The 23,829-nt window shown below is 47.0% G+C and overlaps 1 protein-coding gene across 1 annotated transcript; it reads left to right on the top strand.

Annotated features, from left to right (window-relative positions):
* The first annotated feature begins 350 nt into the window (after nt 1-350).
* On the top strand, nt 351-22,093 carry LOC149857370 (lysosomal protective protein-like). Its single transcript, XM_090062404.1, has 11 exons — nt 351-6,284; nt 8,135-8,246; nt 9,958-10,092; nt 10,774-10,932; nt 11,481-11,572; nt 14,766-14,850; nt 15,369-15,518; nt 16,468-16,595; nt 18,192-18,354; nt 19,134-19,223; nt 21,851-22,093. The coding sequence occupies exons 1-11, from the start codon at nt 6,115-6,117 to the stop codon at nt 21,935-21,937; spliced, it is 1,371 nt and encodes a 456-aa protein (XP_089918530.1). The 5' UTR covers nt 351-6,114; the 3' UTR covers nt 21,938-22,093.
* The last annotated feature ends 1,736 nt before the right edge of the window (nt 22,094-23,829 follow it).

Genomic DNA, 23,829 nt, shown 5'->3' with positions numbered 1-23,829 from the left:
TCCATTCCTTTTCACAAATGCAGAATTCTTAGTTTGTCCAGCCAACTGCTGCCTTCTCCTTTGGGGTCTCTGGTCATAGAGAGCCCCTCACTTACCTTTGGGCTTTGTTCCATAGCCAATATAAGGCTATTTTCCCTGCCATCCCATCTAAATGCACCTTTACCTCCATTACTTCCGGTTAATAATGGCTCTCTGCAGTTAATACACAAGTATCTACATACCAATAGTACTTTAAAGGTATTAATATGTGAGGCCTCACAGCTGAGGGCATGTGAGCTGCTGGGACATGTTTTCACTGAACAGAACCTTTTGAAACCTCATGAGTTTGAAGAACTTCTGATGAAACCCGACCTGGATTCCCACAGGTCTCCCCCAGGTCGGGCACAATGAAAGCTACAGGATGGGCTTGGTAAGTGTGCCTCATTGCTGGGGCTACCCAATGGGCCTTCTCGGTGAAATCCTGGGATGATAAGAGTCTTCCCACTGCTGAAAGAGTGATACTAACAAGAATGTCAAATTCATCAAGCACCTGCAGGGTCCAGTTTGCAGGACAGTTTTGAAAATATTCATGTAGAAATTGAGTTTAAAAAAAAGCCTTCTGGTGACCTGGAAATCCTACTTTCAGCCAGCTCTGCTCATTTTCCCTTATGCAAAGGAGAAGCATAGTGTCTGTTATATAGCTGGGGATGTGGAGACAAATACTGGGGCTATGAAATTTTGGCAGCTGCTTCATTTTGGAGGTGTTTCAGCCTGTTTTTTGGCACCTGAAACACCAAATCTGAAATGAAACAGAACAAAACCATCTGAAATGTTTTGGACATTTTGGAGTGTTTCAGAGGGGGAGGGACTGCTCTAATATTTACATCTGTAGCTGGTCAGTGTTTGTGATCTGTTCCCGAGGTCTCTTCCAATCCCAGTGCTCTGGGGAGGGACAGAGAAACAGCATATAAGGTTCTGTGTGAAGCCTTACTCTGCCTTTTGTGAGCTGTCTGTCTGGAAGCAAGTGTGTGAAAGGTACTGGCTGGCTATAGTGACTGGCTTTCTAGTCAGTCTCTTGCTAGATTCTCTTTTTGGAAAGGTTTGGATATACCTTTCCAATATATTACAGATAGAAGATATAGTAAGCAGAGAGAAGAAGATTAATAGTAAAGATATAGAATATATAGTGAACAGATAGAAGATATATTGCACAGAGAAGATCTATCACACACACACACACACACCGCAGCACAGCAAACATTATGAAGTGTGCTGGAAAGGCAGGGCCAGGTCTTCTGGCAGGGGAGTGAGAAGAGCTAAAGGAGGTAGGGGGAGAGCTGCTTCCTTTAGGAATGACCACCCTTCCTGGGCTCCCATCTCACCAATACTCCTATCCTGCAGTGCATCGTTGACTAGACCCTTAAGCACACTGAAATTAGCCTTCCTAAAGTTGAGCACTTCCACCCTACAAGTTGTCTTACCCACTCTGTGCCATATGGTGAATTCAATTGATTCCCCAAAGTGACCACAAATCTGTAGCTCCCCTACCAGGTCATTTCCCCCATAGCCAACACCGAGTCCAGTAAGGGACGAAATCATCAGCAAAGCTAACTGCGCTTTATCGTGCATCAGCAGATGCATGACAAATGGAATCAGGGAGGTGATACTTCCCCTCTATGCAGCATTGGTCAGGCTGCAGTTGGAGTACTGCGTCCAGTTTTGGGCGCCGTACTTTAAGAAGGATGTGGCTAGCTTTGAGAGGATCCAAAGGAGGGCCACTCATACAGTTAAGGGTTTACAGGAGAAGCCCTATGAGGAGAGACTGAGGGACCTGGACCTCTTCAGCTTCCACAGGAGAAGGCTAAGAGGTGATCTTGTGGCTGCCTACAAATTCATTAGGGGGGTACAGCAAGGGATCAGAGATGCTCCGTTCAGCAGGGCACCTCTTGTGGTAACAAGGAACAATGGTCACAAACTGTTAGAGAGTAGATTTAGGCTAGACATCAGGAGAAACTTCTTCACGGTGAAGGTGGCCAAAATTTGGAACGGGAGGACTTCTTTAAGGGAAAGCTGGATAGGCAGCTGGGTGGTGTCATCTGACCCCAGCACTCTTTTCTTTCCAAGGCAGGGGGTCAGACTCAATGATCTGTTGAGGCCCCTTCTGACCCTAACACCTATGAATCTATAAATTGATGCGTCAGGGGGTAAAGGAGGAAGGGAGATGTAGCAGGTAAAAGTGGAGAGGTACCTAGGGAGTCAGATGTCAGACAGGTTATAATGGGTCATCAATCCAATGTCTATATTAAGTCCATGAGTTTTTGTATCCAGCAGGCTTTTGAAATGAAGTTCATAGGCTTGGTATGTAGATTCTAACTGTAGATTCACAAAAAAACCATCATGCCCTGAGATGCGGGGATGTTGCTGGCCAGAAAGAACAGACTGGAGGAAAAGAAGGAGGCAGAAGCAAAACCAAAGACTGGAATAGCCTTGGAGACAATGCTTCTGGAATTAAATTACAGCTGGGTCTTAGCTACAGCGTTTAGCTCTAAAGTCAAATGCTATGTATGGGAAGGGTTTGGTGCCAGTGGTGAGGGTTGGGTCTTTCTCAGTATTATACTCTTCACACTTGCATTTCAGAGGGTAAATAATGCAGAGCTGATGGGAGAAAATAATCAGCTAAAATGTACCCAGTTGGATCTCTGCTATGGGTACTGGCCATGTGCAACATGATTTCTGATTGCAGCCTTGTCTGCACTTGGATTTTTGCCACTGGTAGAGCTGAACTACTGCAAGCCCATCATGTGTGTATTACTCATGCTAGTCCAGTATGATTTGTACTTGTTAAGATGGTGTGTAATGCCTCTGCTAGAAGTTTGTAGGTCCACTGTGGACAGGACCTTAAAGAAGATGGAAACTTCCACCTACCTCCTCTGTTTTGCCTTTACCTTCCCCTTCACCTGTTCAGCTACTGAACCATGGGTGAAAGTGCTGTAGTTGTTGCAAGCTCATTGCCTTATCTGCAGTTGTTTCTGATCATACATATAAGCAAGTCCTTCCCCTGGCAATGCTAGCACAAGGCTGGATGGCTGTTCTGTGCTACTTTTATTAGGATGACCTTTTGCTCTTTGGGACTGACAGAGGGTCTCTGCCTCTCCCTCAGCTGTTTGGCTGTGAGCCATCAGGCACTGGCCCCTTGTAGCTGAGTAGAGTTCCCATACTTCCTGATCACCCTGTTTTTTTGCCTTGCATCAGCAAGAGATTGCATCAGAAAAAGCCAATTGGCCAAGACTTATGTCCTTCACCGGTGATCAGATACCACCAACATATATTTATCCACTCTCACCTGGACTAACAGAGCTGTATTGTATCCTCAGAGAGAGGTTTTCCAAGGGTAGAGAACACAGCTTCAACAGAACGGCTTTTTACCAGTAAGGGGGGCAGTAATCAGTAACTTTAAAGGCCTTCCTGATAAGTCTGTTTGTTCTTCTCTGTCTTTGTTTTCCCTATCAGGTCAGAATCTCGCCATTTGGCTTGCATTCCCCAGCTTGTCTGGGGAAAACTTTCCAAAGGTTAAGCAGCTTAAGGATGTCAGAACTCTGCCTGTGATGTCACCTAGCAGGAAGCCCCGCCCCCTCCCCTAGGAAACAAAGGAGTGCCTTCGGTCCTTCATTTTGGCTTCCCTGAGAATATGAATGGTTGCAGGTTGGACCAGGCTGCTTCTCCAGGAAGATGGCACACTTGTGCAGCTAGCACTGACTAAGGCAGGATTTGCAAGTACCCTTCCTTTCAGCACAGCCCATCCCCACTTCCATTAAGATTGAATCATCTTCAAATTTCATGTGAATGTTGGTAGATTATGGGTGCATCTACACAAGACCCTTCCTGTGGAATTGACCAATTAGCTGTACAATAATTTGTTGTCTGTCTACACAAGCAGTGCTGTTAGGCCAGAGTAAACTAATTAACTCCATTATAGGAAAGTACTGCCTGAACAAGTACTATTCTACAGTGGAGTTATTTATTCCACCACAACATGTATAATCAACAACCAAAACTGGCTGGGGCACAAGGGTGCTACAGTGCAGGGCTGTCTGCTGTCTAGCCCCACACTGTAGCACCCTCATATCCCAGCCAGGCCCTTCGCAGCACACTGAGCCAGGCAAGATCAGCCCTGGGCTGACAAGCTGACCCCCAGGGCCCCCTGCAAACTGGGACTGCACTGCCTCAGCTCAGTGTGCTGGGTCCTGGGCACACACGTAAATGCTGTACCTGGGGGCAATGAATTCTGGTATGAACTGTGCCAGAGTTTATTGTGTTGCATTAATATTCCCATGCAGACATGCCCTGTTTGTATTAAAGCATCTTCTGTGCCACATCCTACTCTGCAGGGAACTACTTCCTCTCTGACAGTAATGAGCAAATGGCTTCAGCAACAAGGCATCTCAAGCTATCTGCTGATGGGAATGTAATCAGTTATGCCACACTATGGCATCCATCTTGCTGCACAAAGGCAGGGACTGTGTGTAGCTGATTGTTTTCCTAGGGGCTTTTCTTCTGCGAAGCAAATGAAGGTGTCCAGTCCTTAAAGGTGCCATATAAATGCCTCTCCCAGAGAAGTCACTCAGGCCTTGTCTACATTCGGAAGAATGCTTGCTGCTGACAGTGGACACCTATACACATGCATCAAGGCTGCTCCAAGAAGCAGACTCGATTAATGGAGTTTGCTGGAGGGTGGTAATTACTGCACTCCAGCAGACTCTAGCGTCATGTGCATCAGCATCCCTGCGATGAAAACTGATGATGGGGGCACTTTAACTAAAGCTCATTCAGTGAGCTACTGCTGTTTTTTAGCATGGGGACACTGATGCACGTGATGCTCCAGGAGTGTTAATTAGAGTGGATCTCAGAGCCGCTTTAATTAAATCACCACTCCCTTGCCTCCCAGAGCATGTGTATAAATGCCCAATGGGTATCAACAAAGGGGGGCTTTCCTGTTGTTGACAAGGCTATTTCTTCAGGAGGCATCACATGATGGAGCCCCAAAGTCAGCATTCAGAGTGGCAGGTTCAGAGTCTTTGCAAAGTGCATGTAGGAGCAACTTGCTTGGACTAAGCCTTTAGGTCTTATCTATATAGAGAATTGTACTAGTATCATTATGTCAGTTCAGTTAAACCATTAGACCTGTGTAAATTCCCATTTGGACATTTTTATTCCAGAATAAGAATGACTTTTTCTACTTCCGAAACAATGTAACATAAGCCAGAAGACTCACACTTTCTCTAATATGACAGTCCACATGGGGGATTATGTTGGTACCCCTAAATTGGTCTGACTGCACTTGTATAAGCATACTTGGATGTAAAGAAGCATTACAAGTTTTGGGTATGGGCAAGCTAACAAATTACAGCAAATTAATGTGGGGTAGGGACTAATGACATATCAGCTGCCCCATGGTATCTGTTCATGTGCCCTCTCTTAACCCATGATAAATGGAACCTAAACCACAAGTTTAAGCCTCAGCAAAACAGGGTAAGCTGCCCTTGTGAGCTTTTGTTTACCATGGGATAAGAGTAGGCACACAACAGTACAGCAAGTCCCCATCTCCTGCTTAACTCTCAGTGTTTGTCCATTTGTCCATAGCCTTAGCTGAGAAGGAAACATAGCTGCTGGTAGCTGCTGTGCACAGAACCAACTTCAACAAAGCAAATAAACTGCCTTATACCCAAGCCCTTAATTCTTCCTGAAGACCTTCTCCCAGGGCCCCTATACACCCATTTCTGTCTCTCAGTTTCAGCATCTCAAGGCAGCCATTGTCTGTGTGTGTGTAGAGCTGAGCACCCTGGAGATGCTTAAAAAACAACCGAGTTAGGAGGAGCATCTGAAAATGGGGCCTGGGCATTTCAGAACCTTCGCTGCAGGGGTAGGTCAGGGTGAATTTCCTCCAAAACAAACCTCACGTGCAGCCTTTGGGGCTGGAAATGATCCACAGGTTCCATTATCTCAGCCTGCTGGGAAACAAAGGATTCCAGGGTTATCTTTACCTCAAAAGCAAACGGAGGGTGAGTGCAATAAAGGTGGCTGGACACCCATGAACACCACTTCAGCAGGAGCTAGCAAGCACAGCAGTGCTTCACCATGAAGTTCCCCTACAGCCTGGCAGCGATATGTTACTTCTGCCTGGGTCTCTGCTCAGGACACTATGCTCCAGACCTCATCACCTCTTTGCCAGGGCTCTCTGAGATGCCAAGCTTCCAGCAGTGGTCAGGCTACCTTGAGGCAGGACCGGGTCACTACTTCCACTATTGGTAAGTACCAAGAGAAATGGGGGTGGAAATTAACAGTGGTGTTTCAGTTACATTTTCTTAGCTTTTGAATTGCTTTCTGCCTATTCTGCATAAGCCAAGCCAATAGAACCAGCTTGATACCAGTATCATGGGCTTTGCCGTGATTCAACTAAGGGTATTTTTGTGGGTTAATACCATCACTGCTAAGGCAGTGAAACTTCTGGATACAAACTGGGCCCAGGCTGGGTCCAAGCAGCCTGGTCATATAGGTTAAAATGCTGGCCATGTTAGTATATCAGCTGTGGAGGAGTGGTGGTTCCAAGGAAGACTGCTAACATGTATGTAGCAAAAAGCCATTGGGAAAGTCAATCCATGTAAACTGAGCCACTGGGTAGGAAGTGAATTTAATCAGATCATTCAAAATTCTTTTATTTGTGGTGATGCTGGGGGGAGGGCTAGACCTTAATATCTGACTACTGAATGCTGTAAGGAAAGGAAGCCTTTGTAAAAGATGCTGTAGGTATGATAGTGCAGATATATGTGAAGGCTGTCATCTTGGCATTGTTCCCAGGAACTGAGCCAGGAATCTCCAAAGGAAAAGCATGACTTATACCAGCTCATGCTAAAGAGCACCTTAAGTTGGGACTGTAACTGATTTGCATCCTTTGTGTGTTGGCAAAATGGTGGCCCATAACATGTGTTCATCAGTGGGTTACCACTGTTCACAACAGGTACCCCAACACCTCCCCAGCATTTTCCAGCAAGCCCAGAAAAGACCAAGCCTGACATTTGTGATATTCATAATATATCTAACTGCCTTTTGTAGCTGTAAGGATGAGGGGTGCTCTTCCTGTGATGACTTCTGAGAAGCAGACTTCCTAAAATTATTTCTCCCACCACACCCCTGAGCACCCTGGAGATTTCTTTGCACTTAGAATTGTAGGGCTGGAACGGATATCAAGGGTCATCTAGTGCAACCCTTTGCATACATGCAGGATCTGCTGTTCTTAAAACAGTCCAGGCAGATGCCTTATATGGTTAACTGTGGGCTACTATTCCTTCTGTCATAAATGATAGAGGTGGCCATTAAGGTCTTGTCCACACTACAGTGATGGACACTGACAAGGGGAAGAAGACAGGCTGTGTGTTGTGGGAACCCATGTCTGTTCCACCTTAGGTAGTGTCTCATGGGTAGTCTGAGGAGCTGTGTGGGGGATCCTACAGGACATATATACCCTGCCTGGAACAAATCTGAGCATAGCAGTACTCCATAACTGTCCTGTTGTGGGTTGGTTTTACCAGGGTTGATGGGACCAAATGGTGGTACAACTACGCTAAGAAACCCATGGTGCCATACCACCACAGGGGCTGATCTCCATTGCAGTGATGTCAATGGGAGTCCTTCCATTGACTTCAGTGGAAGCCAGCCCAGTGATATAAGGTATCCTCAGGTGTTGGCTTGGAAACAGAGAGCAAGATTCTCCATGCCACTTTGGTGCAGGGTGTGTGTGGAGGGGGTATGACCATTTCTCTTCCCAAAGAGCAAGTCAGATACTTGCACTACAGCTTGAGGGCTTATCTCCCATTAGCAGCCCAGGCAACTGGTTTACCAGAAATGTAACCAAGCAGAAAATCACTTGGGGCAGCAGCAAGGCCTGGGGGAGTGGTGATTTCTAGATGCCAGTGCCAGTAGTGTGCCCAGACAGCAGCGGTGGCAGCTATTTATGTGCCCCCTCCCCTCCTGATTGGCACCTGTGGCTGCTGTCTCCCTTGTCCCACTTTAGTTATGTTACTGCATTCTCTGTAGGGTCACAAGGAACTCACCAAGGGCTGGAGTAGTCACAGGGCTTTCCTCCATGCTTTCTCCACAGGTTCGTGGAGTCTCAGGGCAACCCAGCTACTGATCCAGTAGTTGTGTGGCTGAATGGGGGACCTGGCTGCAGTTCCATGGAAGGACTTCTGGCTGAGAATGGCCCCCTTCATGTGAGTACAGAAACACTGCATGATACAGTGATACCTTTTTGTTGTCTCCATTGAACAGATGGGGAAACTGAGACGCAGAGCAGGAAATGTAACTTCCCCAATGCCACAGAGCAAGTCAGCAGCAGAGTCTAGAATAAATGCTGAGTTTCCTAGCTCCCAGCCATATGCTGTATCCACAGCATGTTGCTTCTGTGATACTACTCTCCTGAGTGCTCAGACACCTGCCCCACTGTCCAGCCATCTTCACAGTTCCCCTCAGGCTTTAGCCCTTCATCCCCTGCTTCTAACTCAGTGTGAGTCTGCATCAAAGGCAGCAGTTCCTAAAGGAGAAGTCACAGCCCTAAAGGCGTTACAGCATTTAAAAGTAGGGCTATAAGTCCCACAAAACCCTGGTACCTCCAGGACTTCATGTCTATAGTTAATGGGTCAGGGACTTACCACACCTCAGCTACTTTGTGATAACTGTCTTTGGGCCCTTACTTTGTGGGTAGTAAAAGCTAAATAAGGGCAGCTTGGCTCTGTTTTATTCAGTGGCCAGATGTCCAAGTTAAAGTCTCACTGTGGGGTAGAAGTAGGTACATGGCAAGTACCACTGAGAAGCTGAGATATAGTAAGTTCCTGCCCCACATTAACTGTGGGCACATGAACTGCTCTATGGGATTTCCTGATGTTATCCATCTGGAAGTGAGATTGCAACCTGGGAATGTTTAGCAAATGGCTAGTGCTTATTCTGCTGCTTGAAGCCTATAGGGCACAGCTGGTGTCACTGGGGGAGGATGGGATGCAGTTGTTTCTTTACTAGCCAATGAGGGGTGGGTTAGAACATGCCCTATAGCAAGTAAATCCATGCTAGATATGGATACTATGGGAATGGAGACTGTATTTGCTGCTTAGGTTGTGGAATCTCTATCCTTGGAGGTTTTTAAGACTCAGCTAGACAAAGCATTAGCTGGGATGATCTAGTTGGGGATGGTCCTACTTTGAGCAGGGGGTTGGACTAGATGACCTCCTGAGGTTCCTTCCAACCCTAATTTTCTATGATTCTATGCTGGTTGAAGTTAACATAAGGGTTCCTGGGTCCTAGTCCTGATCTGGACCATTTGACTGTGTGTATGTGTGTGCGTATATCTTTGGGATTCGGTGAAATATGGGAGGCCAACCTGCGGCACAGGTGCCACGCATGGAATGGGCAGCCTCTGTGTAGCACACGGCAAATCAGGGAGGGGAGAGGCACCACAGTGACAGAAAGCAGAAAAAAACCCAGCAAATTGGTCAGGGAGCACAGGGATGGAAGCAGAAAGCAGAGCAGAAGATCAAGCAGGGGAAGGGGATTGGAGTGACACTTAGGGAGGTTAATTTGTGGCAGAGCTGCTAGAAAGGTTGTCCCCCCCCTGCCCCCAAGCAAAAAAAATGTAAACAGTCTGATAGGATGGGATGGTAGTAGAAGCAATTTTGACAAGGTTTTGCTGTAAGGGAGTTCACAACATTGAGTCCCAGCTGAGCACTAACAAAGCACTGAAGGGAGGAAGCTCACAGCATCATAGTCCAAGCCAAGACACTTCAGGGAGGAATTTAAACCAGGCAGCTATGGTGAGGCAGCAGCTGCCTGCAAACATGTCTGAACCCTACACTAAGAGCTGCAGTGACACAGGTGAAGCCATGAATCTTGCCTGTAATACAGTAACCCTGTCTATTTGCCCCTCCTACACAGCTGAATGATGATGGCATGCCCTACCTGAACCCCTACAGCTGGAATAAAGTTGCCAACATGCTATACCTGGAGTCCCCAGCTGGGGTCGGCTATTCCTACTCTGACTTTACTCAGAGCTCGATAAGTGATAACCAGGTGAGTGATGGCATCTAGGAGAATGAGTAAGCCTGAATTTCCCTGGGGATGAAAGAGTGAAGAGGGAAGAAGTTGCTTGGAGGTTAGTGACACTGACTCACCAAATGCCCTGCCCAAAGATGACTTGTGACTAGCTGCAGTTTGTTCTTTGCCAAGATTTCATCCTAGAAAGTGGTTCCTAGGCTCAAAGATAAACATCACCAGGATGCCTGCCTGAAATCAGAGAGAGAGAAGCCCTGAACTCCCTCCATTCCTCAGTAGGTGCTCCCTTGGAAGCCATTTAAATGCTAATGCAGCTTACCTTCAGGGGCTGATCCTGTTGTTGGTAACATCTAGGGTGGGTGTGGGATGCCTTGATCATGATAATGTGCTATTTTGCTAAGCCCACCTGGTAACATGATGAATCAGGGGAGGCAGAGGGAGGAGATATTTTGCCCTCAATATTTCATATGGGTCATGAAGTTCAGTTACTATTGATCCAGGCCCATTGCTCTGGGAGAGAATTTCTCCTTGACAAGTCACTGCAGGATCAATTAGTACTGTCCTGAGGTGCCAGGGCTGAACTCTCTACCAAGGGAATCCTGTTCTAGTATTGGAAGCAGGAGTCAAGCTCAGGCAATACAAATTCCTTGGCCTGCAACTGCTGTTAATCCCTATGGATGTCATGATTTCTTCCTCCAGGTGGCTGAAGATAACTATCAGGCCCTTCAGAGCTTCTTTGCCAAATTCCCTGCCTTCAGCAACAATGATTTCTATGTTTTTGGGGAGAGCTACGGTGGCATCTATGTCCCCACTCTCAGTGCAAAGATTGTGAAGGGATCTGCCAATTTCAACTTTAAGGTAAGTGGACAAAAAGCAGAGCAGCAGTGTTAGAGGATCAGACTGCTGAGCCAAAGAATGGGGTGGGAATTGTACCTGCACTGGGAAAGCTCCCACTCTACCCGAGGTGTTACTATAATTGAGTGTACTGTAATAGCTGCTATTTTGGTATCCTGCTTCCTGATACATGGGATCAAACCACATATTCATTCAATTGGGTATCTTACCTCTGAGAGCTGCTAATTAACAAAGCTCTAAAACCTCATCCTGCTTCCTTTTGGGTCAATGGAAACATTGCATTGTCCTAAATAGAACAAGCTCTAGACCTTCAAGCTATAGTGTCAAAAACCATCTGTCTCATAGGCTGGAGCAAGTGCACAAGATGTTTTTGAGAGCCGGGGCATCTTCAGATTCTGTAGAATTTAAGCTTTCATTTAAAATAAACGCAGGTTTCATGCATGAATGTTTACCAGGGTCAACTCCCAAATACAATGTCCCCTCCTCTGGTTAGTTCCTGAGCTGCCTGTGGCCTTCTCCTTCTTGGGACTGACGCTGTCCTCCAATTCCAGGGCTTTGGAGTTGGGAATGGAATGACCAGCTATTACCTCAACGAGGTAACTCTGATGGAATTTGCTTACTACCATGGAGTCTTTGGAAATGAGTGAGTAGTGAGAACATGGGAGCTACTCCCATAGCACCACAACCCCTTCTCCACTAGTGCCCCTGTTCTGATACCACTGTCCAGCCAGCATTCCCAGACCCTTTTTCTTGTCAGATATTTTCTCTCCTCCTCTGCTGTGGCTAGTGCCTGTATACCTAGCCTTAAATCTAAGCACCATCCCCTATCTGCTTGACTGTAACAAAACACTCCTACACTGTCATCTACATCTGCTATGGGAGACTGGGGGTAGACTATTTTGCACAGTGGTGTTCCATAACATTGCAGCCTGCAGTATCCTATGAGCAATAGTATGTCATCAACAAGAGGCAGAGCAGCAGGTGTATTTCCTCGTGCCCATGTGCCACAGTTGCTCTGTGACTCAGGAAGCTGAAAGTAATGTATTCACCCATCCAGGATATCCTAGGTATGGGTGTAACTCTGTTTCTTGGAATCTGAGTTCATAAATAAAATTCTCCCTTTGACACATCTTGCTAGCAGTGGTTTTGGGGAGTGCCAATCTGAGTACACCGAGATTCTGACAAGCTCAGAACCTGCAGTAGCTATTTGGATCCCTTACTGACTCCAGAGCCTTGGATCAAAGTCCACAGAGAGACCAAGTATGATTTTGCTTGTTGAAAGCCTAACCTAAACTAAAGTAAAAGTTTGTCTGCATAGACAAGGAACCCAGACCCCTCAGATCCTGATACCCCTGAGCTTTGGGAAGTTCAGCACTTGTATCTGGGCTTCATGGCTTGGGCCCATTGCTAACAATAGTCTACCAGGTTACCAAAACAAAGAGTTTTTAAACTTTATTCTCTTTGGCCAGTGATGCCATCCTGCTCAGCTCTTCTTCCTCATTTACCTCATGCACCCTGAAAATGGGACAGGGGTTCACTAAACTTCAGGGGAGCTATTTATTGAAATATAGTGAAAACACAGGTATCCTTATTAGGTATGGTGAAACCTTTCATCTTAGGATACTTGTACATGTCAGGGTTTAGTTCTCCCTAAATTGAAATGGTGCATTTTTAATTGGTAGATTTTTAATTGTGATTAAAAACCCACCTTTTCAATGTAGGGACTTCCAGAGCGGGCAGTCTCTGCTGAAGGGGGGAAAAAAAAAAGGATTGAGGGGGCCAATCCTTTTCCAGAGCCTGCCTGCCTGTCCTGCAGCCAGGGAGTGAGCTGCTGGCGGGCCATGAGCTGTGTGAGTGCCTAGGGCTTCCCTCCATGGCAGCAGCGCACCCTGGGCAGCACCTGCCCACTGGCACCAGGCCCGGGCAGTCCCAGGAGGCACTGCCACTGCAGAGGGAAGCACCAGCCCCACCCCCACAGCTCAGGGGCTGCACAACTGAGTGGCAGCTCATGCAGGTAGGTTGGTGAGAAAAAAAAAGTAAGGGGCCTGATGGGTTTTTTTTCCCTCTCCCACGGCCAGGGAGTGGGCTGCCGGCAGGTCATGCCGGCCCTGAGCTGTGGGGGATCCCAATGCTTCCCTCTGTGGTGGTGGTGCCCCCTGGTACCACCCAGTTGGGGTGCCAGTAGGTGGGTGTTGCCTGGGGTGTGCTGCTGCTGTGGTGGGATTTACTGGGGTCCCCTGCAGCCCAGGGGCTGCACGACCCACCAGCAGCTCGCTTGCTCCCCAGCCATGAGAGATGCAAGCAGGCTCTGTGAGAAAAAAAAAAATCAGACTCCTCACCACTTTTTTTTTTTTTTTTCCTTAGTGGAGTCTGCCTGTGTGAGCTGCCACTAGATTGCACAGCCCCTGAGTTGTGGGGGTCTTGGTGCTTCCTTCCACAGCAGTGGTGCCGCCTAGGTGGGATGCTAGCTGCACTGGTGCAGCCCCAGTTCACAGGCAGTACCTGCCGGATCCAATGGTACACAGGGTGCTGGAAGCCTGGGCATGCTTGGGGAAGCTCAGGCTTGGCAGGCTTCCGGTGCCCCATACAGTGCCCCACCGCCTTCCCCGCTGCCTGGCTGCCCCGTGAAGGCAGCAAGAGGGCAGCTGGATGTGTTGGCAGCCAAAGAAGGTGTCAAGGACAGTGCGTGGACCACTGCAAGTCCACCAAGCCCAAACTTCTCTGAGCATGCCCAGGCTTCCAGCACCCTGTGCACTGTCCCCACCACCTACAGCTGTAATTTGTTACATAGCAAACAAATTAAATCAAAATATGCTGCCAAAGGGGTACACTGTTATGGAATTTAATCATCATATGCCGCAAAATGTATACACTGTTACGCAAGTAAATTGTTAAAAAGGGCAATTAAACCACTAAAAGGGGCAGTTTCCTCACACGCACCATGGTCCTTCATCACGTGTACAGGCTAGGGACAGAAATTACACATAAGTGATCAGAAACATGTTCAAATCTATAATGCAACAGAAGTTCAGTGCACATAAACTGCTTTCAAAACAAAACTGATTTAAGATAAACCTGGATAGATGTAGTATCAGATTTAACTGATTTAGATTAAATCAGTTTATTGAAGTTCTGTCCCAGATCTCTTCCAGATTCAAGTTAACTCTCAGTGTTCCAGACTCCCAGGATGCTTTGTACCTCCCTTACAATCTGCCCTTGCAAGGTGGTTGACCTAGCCTTGGTCCCAAGTTGTCTGCTTCAGCCAAGTAGGGGGGTGTGCTCTAGCACCCCCAGCTTCTGGCCAGGGCCACTGCAGGGATGTGGTTGCATTTCTGGAATCAAAAGTGAATGTCTGTTCACTTGTTTATCAGGTCAATCGATGCAGCTTAGACTAACCTGCAAAGATTGAATCAATTCAGCCTCAGGCTTTTTGGCAGTCTCTACTTAGCCACAAAGACTAGCTTCCAGGCCTAAGTTCTCAGTAGCCCTTTAAGGTGTTCAGTCAAGGGTTTTTTCTCCATACCATGTTGAGATGGGCAAATCACATTTCTGGCCCAGGTCTCAGCAGTTGGACATAGCCTCTGTAAGTGGCAGAATGTAACCATTCCTATGTCTGGGAAAGTTCAATTTCTGAGCTGGATTCAGAACTACCAGATTTAGGAATATTCACTCTGAAAGGATTGGTCTGGCCCTCCACAAAGACAGGTTTGGAACTGAGGTTTGCTCTTTTAACGATAAATGAGTAGATCAGTGGTTTTGATTCAGGTCCATCTTGAGCTGTAAGATTCCTCCCCTGTGCAACATGGGGTTCTTTTTTTGTGCTTTCTGCCCTGCAGGCTATGGGCCTTACTGAATAAGAACTGCTGCTACCAAGGAACCTGCAATTACATCAACAACACCAATAGCAACTGCATCACTGCGGTGAGTTGGCTCCTCTTCCTTGGTTTTGATTCCTCTTGAAGGAGCAGCTTTTCAAACCTCACTCTTCCAGGAAAGGGGAGAATAAGGGCCCCATCACCACTGATGGTGCATTATGTTTTCTGTACCTGTTCAAAACCACATCAGTTTATCTGGGTTTTAAAATGCTTCATTGGATACAGTGTGGATCCAGCTTAATTGAATGGCAAATAGAAAACTGTATCACAGCCTGAATGGCTCTGACCTTTGGGTTCACACTAAGTTAGCTTTCTAAACTAGTTCAACAAGTATGGTGCTAAGTCCCAACTTTAAGAAGATGAATGTTGACATGGTCACTGCACACATCCCCCACTACTCCAATACATCTCCCTTCAGGGGCTCCTCAATCATCTTCTCTAGCTTTATCCAGGCTTCCCTATCTCCTTCCATTCTTGCAGCCAGCCCCTACCATCAGCATTTGCCACCTGCTTTGCCTCCTTCGTATAGCTAAATCTAACCTTTCATGTTGCATCCCCCTCCAGATACTACCAGCATACGAAAGACTGTATGGCATTGGCTTGAACGTGTACAACATCTATTCCCCATGCTGGGGTGGTGCGAACTACCAGGAACGCTATGAGGCTGACCTGTCCAACCTCTTTCGTCAATACCAGTTTAATGTGCCAGTGCCGGTAAGTAGCAGGGCTGTGAAGGGTGACCTGTGGTAGCTCTGCTTGCAGCAGCAGATGGGGGAACTTTGAGTGACTGATTGGCTTCTCGTGTATTTCTAGCATAGAGAAGCCAAGTCCAAATTCTGGTGGACACACTAGCACCCACAAAAGATACTGTCATAGTGAGCACTGTCCTTGGCATCTCCAGTCTCAGTACTGAATTGGTCGTAGAGACTGCCCTCCCTTCCCATAACTAAAAGGCACCCTCCTTATAATGTAGTCCAAAATCTCTTCTGTTACTGCTCAAGACAGAAGAAACCTGTATAATAAGGTTATAGACAGTGTTGGTTATGTCAGCTAGTAAGAGAGCCAGCAAGAAAAACAGGGTCGGTCTGTGCCCATCAGCCTCAAACTCCCTTGACAAGCACATCTTATTTTCTCTCTACTGCTAAGAACATACGGGGGAGATAACATAGCTACTCTCTGGATGATCTGAGGGTACAGACTTGAGTTTCCAGGGGTGTTCCCAGCCCCAGATACCAGGGCTTCAACAATCATTTTTTTAAAGTAGAAAAAGCTGGGCCTGCTGTCTCAGGAGGAGATGATGCTGATTTATGGGAAACCAGCCTGCAAAGCTGGAGAAGTCCCACAGCCCTTGGGAACAGCGCACCATAGGTTCTGTTGGCAGTGGGAAAAGAATACAGCAGAGCAGGAATACACAAAATGGGGGATAAGACACAGAGGGGTTCACCTGAAGGAAGTTCTTCACAAAATGGGTCACATGGGTGAGATAATTGTTCTGGGAGAGGGAGCAGGAGGAGGTAAAAGGCAAGAAGCAGGGAGTAAACTATGAGAGGGTCATCTGAGTGATGCCCACACTGCCAGGATTGGGTCTGGGAAGATCTGCCACAGAGGCAGACTCTCCAAAGCAGAGTCTTGCTGACCCAAAGCTCTGCATGTGCATTCCAAGAAAGTTGGCTCTATCCCTGGAGTCCCTAGATGCGTCAACGCCACCGCTATGTACATCTGGCTGAACCGTGATGATGTCAGACAAGCCCTCCACATCCCGAGCTCCCTGCCCAACTGGGAGCTTTGCAGGTGAGCCTTTCATTTTGCTAGGCTGCTGTTCTTAGGTCTTTTATTGGTGATATGAGCCTGTGTTAGCACATACATGAATGCAGTGAGTGTTAACTGCTACAGAGTGGCATGGAGCAGAAGGGCAATATAGCTCCTTTGGGATATAGCAGGTATGTGCACTGGTGATCTTGGTGGCAACTATTGTTTCCGTGCCATGGATACCCGATAGAGTAAAACTCTCCTTGCTTTGTTTTCTGGGAAGGAGAGAGAGACCCCTGGAAGCATTTTCCATGGGGTAGGTATCTTATTAAAGGCTCTCCAGAAAAAGTGTAGCTCCCCATGCTTGGCCACCCAGGATGTCACAGCAGTCTGGGGAAGGAATGGCCACTCTTCAGTCTTAAAGGGTGTGGCCCTAAATGAACAGCTTTGTAGGGTGTCCCTGATCCACTGCTTTCACTTCTATGATCAGCAGTTTGTACAACCTGACAACTGTTCCTAGAAGGCGAGAGTTAAAGGGGCCTGTGGATCAGTAAAACAGTAAAATAATCAGATATCTCATCATTTTCCATTTACTTCTAGATATTTTCTTAGCTAGGGTCATGCAAGTAGACTGGCCCTTTTTTACATAAGGGCACCTGGTGCTATAGCCCAGTCCCTGCTGTGTTTGGGTTGCTGTGGGAGGGAAGTTCTTAGTCAAAAATATCTGGTTTTATTTTAAGTGAGAGAAGTTCTTCTGGGCAAGTGAGAGTGTTTATAGCAAACCCCAACTAACTGAACAATGTGCTACTACTATGCTTTTTTGGTGCCTCAAAACCTGTGCAGAATCTGGCCCTCTGTGCCAGGCACTGTCCACTACAGCTATGTATGCCCTGCTCCATGAACAACGCGTGCCCCCAGCAGCTGGCAAGGCATGGCAGTGGCAGGAGCGCAGCGGCAGGAGTGCAGCGGTGGTAGCGGGAGTTCAGTGGCAGTGGGGCCAGCAGGGACCGCAGACCGCCCACAGATGCCACCAGTGGTGTCGATGGCAGGGCGGCAAGCAGTGACCACCCACAGGCACCACCAACTGTGCTGGTGCCGCCTTTTTGTAAGGCATGCACCGCCATGCTCAGGGGCTGCATGTGTACCTGCACTGTCCCCCTGCCCCTGCTCTCCCTGTAGCATCTAAATGGTGCTCTCCATCCCTGGGCCATGGTTATATGAGGTATCTGAGTGCCTCTCTGAAAGTTCATGTGTAACTGTTTGATTTTTACAACCTAGAACAGTGTTTCTCAACCTTGTTAGACTCAAGGCACCCCTTGGAACATGTCAGCTCTTAGCTTAGACTCATTTCTTGACTATGGAAAAATAATGGAGCAATTAGTTTTTTGCAAAGAACCCTGAAAGATCACAGCAGATCACAGTGGTTTTGACACATGGATTCCTATTTGAAATCTCTGTTTTTTTCTTGTGAATTATGTGGAGGTGCTTGCACACCTAACAATGCTAATATTGAACAGCAGCCTGCATATGTAGGCCTCAAAAGGATCTCCTGTTACCCAAGGTGTCACAGAACTCTGGTTGAGAATCACTGGCCTAGAGGAACTGCTACTTACTGCACATATTCATCTCTCTCTGTAGTTCACAAGTGAGAACTCACTACAAGAGAATTTATATGGACATGGCCCCCTTCTACCAGAACCTGCTCAAGCATGATCTGCGAGCACTGGTTTACAATGGAGATGTTGACATGGTCTGCAACTTCCTAGGCAGCGAGAAGTTTGTGGAGTCTCTAAACAAGCCAGTAAGCAGCTAGGGTGGTGTTTTGGTTTGATCTAAGGGAACACACCTTGTGGAGAAAAGGCAACAAAAAAGTCTAGTAACACTGGGCTTGCACCACAAGGAACAGGCTAGAGTCAATCTGATGGACATAGGGGACCGGGTCTGTGACTGCAGAAGACTTGGCATGTTTGTGGGTGGTGGATGAATGCTGGCTTAGGGAGCTCCTCCTATCTGCAAATGGGTGTAAATGATGTTGCTGGTGTATGAAAGGCAGTCACAACGGAAGCCGTGAGTGGTGCAGTGGGGAGGATCCTCAAACTGCCCTACACCTAGACAGAGGGGGCTGGCTGAGGCTTCCCTCTAAGTCCTGAGCCCCTGTACAAGGACCCCAAGTGACAAGGGAGTATTTGAGGCTCTTCCACCCTAACAGAAGATCAGTCACAACAGAACCTCTTCCCAGAGCTGAAAGAATGGTACCAGAGACCTCTGAAATGCAAGGGCCCAAGGGGAAGGACAGTGACCAGCTGCAAAGCGTATGCATTTTCTGAGGGATGTTGGCAGTCTTCCCCTCTTCCCAAGAACTCTGAATGGACTTGTAAAGCTTCCTGCAACTGATGTTTCACCTCATACTTAATGGGGGGGGACAAGGATTTGATTTGTGTCCTCTGCTTGCCTATAAATTGAAAAATAAATGTGTTTGGAGAGGAAAAGAAGGACCACAAGGAATAGAGAAATAGTGGCTTGGTCAATTTCCTGTTTTCTCCCAACCCATTCCATCCCATCCCCTCTTTGATCTTGCAGATGCTGAAATCTTACCAGCCCTGGTACTATAACAATCAGATAGCTGGGTTCTTCAAGGAGTATGAGAAGATCACATTCCTCACTGTAAAGGTCAGTGCCTTTTCCTTGCTATTGTGCTGGCTCTAACAAGCTGCCTTCCAATGGAAGCCCTATGTGGTAGGCATCAACATTAAGTATATTGCCAATACTTCAGAAATTCACCTGGAAGGCTAAAAGAAAAAAGGCCAGATCTACTTTTGCTCACACTAGTGGAAATATGGAGGTATTTGGGCTCTACTCTGGTACAACTGACAGGATATGTAGGCCCTGTACCTGGAAATACAACCTGCTGCTATCACATAGTATTGTAGAATGTACCTGTCAGCCACTGAGTAAGCCTGTGTGCTACCTTGAAATAGACTGATGTAGCAATATCAAGGGCTGATTCCTAGTGGTGGTGTATGAATGTAAACTAAGCATGTCACACAATTTGCCTGCTTCTGCCTTGGGCCTGTTGTGCTACATATTTTAGTAAAAAGCTGGGAAATCTAGTCTGCGCTAGCCTCTTCTCTACCTCTCTGCTTACAGCAGTGTTGCAGCATGAAAGATGAGCTGGGTGTGGGCTGCCTGGATAGGCCTTTGCCTTGTTTCCTGGTTTCATTTTGTTTTTAAAATCAAAGCTCCAAGTTATGCTTTAAGTACCATATTCTATTGGATGCAATGTGTCCTGAATATAATTGGCATCTTGTTTTTGAAAGGCAGAAGGAAGAAAAACATTTGTTTCAGAGTTATGGCTGCATAGAGCAGGGACAGAGTCTAATCTTCAAATGACTTGCTCTCCCTTCCCTGCTTCACTAAGCTGAAATAGCAGGAGAAAGACTAGAAACAACCAGCAGACAGCAATATTGCTCTAGGGTAGAATGTTAAAAAGGAGAGGCAACCCTTAACACCTCTGCAGTGAAGAACAATGAGTCATTAAGTCAACTGACTTCCTCAGCTGCCTGAATAGTAATATAACAGCTGCTTCCCAGTTTAATATACAAACACCCTAATTTGGGGGTGGGGCTGATTTTGGGGGAAAAGGTCTGTAAGAATCCTCAGATCATGATGACCCAGGTGTAACTGGTGCAGAGCCAGAAGCCAGAGGTTGCAGTGAGCCTGCAACAACAGCCCTGAGGTGGGAACTGCCCCATTTGTTTCATGGGCTAGTAACTGGGATGCTGGACACTGATGCTGAACATTTAATCAGAGAAAGAAAGGATCACACTATGTAGCTGTACTTCAGCCGTTCCCAAAGATAGGTGGATATGCACAAGATTAGCCAGGAATGTGGCTGACACCCAGAAAATATACCTAGATCTTTCACAACATATGGCAGTTGTTTGTACAGGAGAGGAACGACTGTTTCCACATTCTCAATAGGGAGGGGACTCCCCATTCAGAAGTTTGAGGAACTCTGCTCTATGGAAGTGTAGTTATTCACACGTAATGTAATTATGTGTAGCAACCTGTGAGGCCCCAGTGCATTAGGGGATGGACAACACATTTAATTAAAAGAAATCAGTGTGACAAGGCAGCCATGATTTCAACTCCCACCTCTAACTGACTTGTTTTAATCTGAGCCTGTTTAGTGGGTGGTAATGGCAGCAAGAAGCCCAATGGAGGTTGCTGGCAGCTTTCCAACTGAAGGATAAGCCAGTCATAGTGCTATGTCACCTATTCATATCTGAATCTTCAACATCAGTGGTGCTCATCCTCTTGGCCCTGTGGGCAGATGAGTGGCACAGTGCAGGTCCACAGGCCAGAGACTGGCCCCACATGTCTGGATTGGGCCATGTGTGGTTTTGGCTGCCCCTGGCTTGGGCCCTATGCTGCCCATTTGCTGGCATCAGGCCCCATGGCCTTACACTGTCCTCACCTGGCCCCACACACTGTGATCATGCCCTGTACTGTCCTGCATGACCAATCTAGCATGCAAGGCCACAGCCCACAGGGGTCCTTGTGGAACCATGGGGAGCCTGCAGGTAGAACGAGACAGCACTGGGGGCTGGATCTGGCTCATGGGTGTGAGTTGAACACCCCTGTTCTACATTTATTGCTAAATCATCCAGTTACTGTATGGGAATTTCCCTGGGTACGGCTTCGCAGATATCAGTTTCTCCCCTGAAACAGACTCAAAAGAGACTCTCAGTGCGTCTCAGTCAGTGTCAGATTAAAATCAATCCAGATGAAGAAATCAGCAGAGAAAATGCACAGCAAAAGTGAGGGCATGAGAATCACCTAGATACTCAAGATTGGGAACAAAGTAAGTTTGGGGTTAATTTATTTGGGATCTGTGTTTGAGAGACCTTATGATGGAGCCTCATTTGCTGAAAAAACTCAGTCTCTTGGCATTTTCTGAAGGTATCTCCATAGATCAAGGGCTCTGCCAGGAAGCTTTTACTATATCTTACACACGGAGGAACAGCAGATATTTACGCCTACTTGGCTAGGCAGATTTTTAAAAAACTACCCAAAGCAGTAGAGGTGGATTAAAACAATATACAAGGCTACTAATGTTCTCAAGGACTGGAGCAGTGTAATCAGCTCCACAGTCATAGAACATTTCTGTTGGAATGAGAAGTATTCCTGCCCTTCAGGGATGGTATTAAATAGAAGCAGTTTCTTGAAGTGTTTTTTGAAAACCCACCTCCTTTCTACAATCCAACAGTGTTTACTGTTGTCTCTCTAATGTGCAGGGTGCAGGTCACATGGTCCCGCAGTACAAGCCAGGTCAGGCTCTGAAGATGTTCCAGTGCTTCCTCTCCAACACCACTTATGTATAAATAGCATCCCTACTCCAATCTTGTCCATTAGTAAGTACACACTCTTGGATAAGCTGTGGGACTGAGCGGTGTCTGGAAACCCAGCTTGGCTCTTTCATTTACCAGTGAGGAGTGTCAGAGCTGCTTTGGATTCTTCTCTTCAATCATTCTGTGTAACACTCAAATTATTTAAGCTATGTATATGTATGTATGAATAAACCTATTCACTGAACAAATCCTTGTGTTGCTTATCCCCAGGCTCTGAGGAAGGAGGCATCCCCTTATTTACTGAATCTGCAGTAGGGAAGAAGCCTATTATTTCTGTTTGGAGACATCACTCCTTAATTAGGTACCAGTTAGTGGAGTTAGTTAGCAATAAAGTTGTGTCTGACTGAATCAGTAAGGTTGGAGTGTTGTAGCTGTGATGGTCCAGGAAATGTACAAGAGACAAGGGTGTTTTTGGTGATCTCTTTTATTGGACCAGCTATATGGAAGCTTATCAAACATCTCTCCCAGGTATACAGTTGGTCCAATAGAAGAGATTAAAAAAAACCCTTTCCTTTGAATCAGTAAGCCAAATTTTTCAGAAGTTCTGTGCCACTGGCTAGAGTGTCAAAGAAGATTTGAAGGCAAAGTGGATTCTCCAAGCTCACTGGTTGCCCCCAAGTGTTCCAAACAAATATTGCAAGTGTGGCTGCAGCCAAGGGACACTAAGCAAGAAAACTACCTAGCAGGTAAAGCAAGGAATAGAGGTGAGGTGTGGCTCTCTGAGCAAGACTGGTTTGGGAAATGAGGAATCCAGTGAAACAACTGCATCTACTTGGTTTCAAACAGTACCTTTGAAACAGCAGTAGGCAACATTTTTCCAATAGTGGGTCAGAATGACCCAGCTCAGGTCCAAAGCAGCTGCACACTAAGAGCCAGTAGCCACTGCTGCTGCTTTCCCTGCTGTTTGGCCCTGGTGCATCACAAGTGAAGCTTCCAGGAGCCCAACTACTCTGCCACAGTGCAGGTAAAGCCCTGTGGTCCATAGGTTGTCAACTCCTGATTTCAATTATAATACTAAAGGCAGAGGAAGCTTTATCTGATGCTCAAGTATTCTCCAACTGATCTTAAGACAACCAGGTTGTTCCTTCTGCTTCTTAGGAAAGCTTTGCAAATCAAGCAGCGCAAAATGGAGCATCGGTTATGTAAGGAGATTTATATTATCGGACTAGATTGGCGCCCTCCACTTCCAAGTCAACCTCCTCTCCGCAGGGTGACCATTACTTCAAAAGGGGATGGTGGGAAACATGCCTACCTTCCTCCTCCCCCTGCTAGCACAATTAGACCAGAGCCAAGTGGAGGGGGGGGGTGGACATAGGCTGCCTGCTGAGGGCTCGAGGCTCCCCGCCCTGCTACCCTTCCTTCAGGAGCCCCACACTGGCCACATGCCTCCTGCCTGCCGGGCAGCAGCAGGGGGCGTAACTCCATGCTGCTGCTGCCACCCCCACTGCTGCTGGGCAGGCAGGGGGTGCATCCCTATGACTAGCGCAGCATACCTGGGGGCAGGGCATCAGGTTGGGGAGCCCCAAGCCCACAGTGGGCAGCCTGCATCCACAACAAGTCTGGGGGGTATGTGCCCCCCTCCATGTCTTTCAGCTCAACAATTTCATGTAGCAATTAAAAATGTAAAAGCCAATAGGAAATTCCCCCTTTCCCATCCTCAAATAGCTCTTATAGATTCATAGACATTAGGGCTGGAAGGCACCTTGAAGATCATGAAGTCCAGCCCCCTGCCCCAGGAGCAGGAAGGATCAAAGGATCCCAGCATGATAAGCATCCAAACATTTCTTGAATGAGTCCCGAGTAGGTGCCTGCACCACTTCTGGAGGGGAGTCTATTTCAGACCTTGGGGGCTCAGACAGTAAAGA

Source organism: Crocodylus siamensis, chromosome 9 (assembly GCF_052110815.1).
Source record: "Crocodylus siamensis isolate JL-2025a chromosome 9, ASM5211081v1, whole genome shotgun sequence".
Taxonomy (NCBI): Eukaryota; Metazoa; Chordata; order Crocodylia; family Crocodylidae; genus Crocodylus; species Crocodylus siamensis.
The sequence above is the reverse complement of the archived record's forward strand: the minus strand, read 5'-3'. Positions and strand labels throughout refer to the sequence as shown.

What these genes read in the sequence shown, in the direction of transcription:
- LOC149857370 (XM_090062404.1), top strand. Translation starts at nt 6,115, where the DNA reads ATGAAGTTCCCCTACAGCCTGGCAGCGATATGTTACTTCTGCCTGGGT. An exon ending in CATGGAGTCTTTGGAAATGA is followed by an intron (nt 11,573 to 14,765) that starts GTGAGTAGTGAG and finishes TCTGCCCTGCAG; the next exon opens with GCTATGGGCCTTACTGAATA. An exon ending in ATAGCAACTGCATCACTGCG is followed by an intron (nt 14,851 to 15,368) that starts GTGAGTTGGCTC and finishes ATCCCCCTCCAG; the next exon opens with ATACTACCAGCATACGAAAG.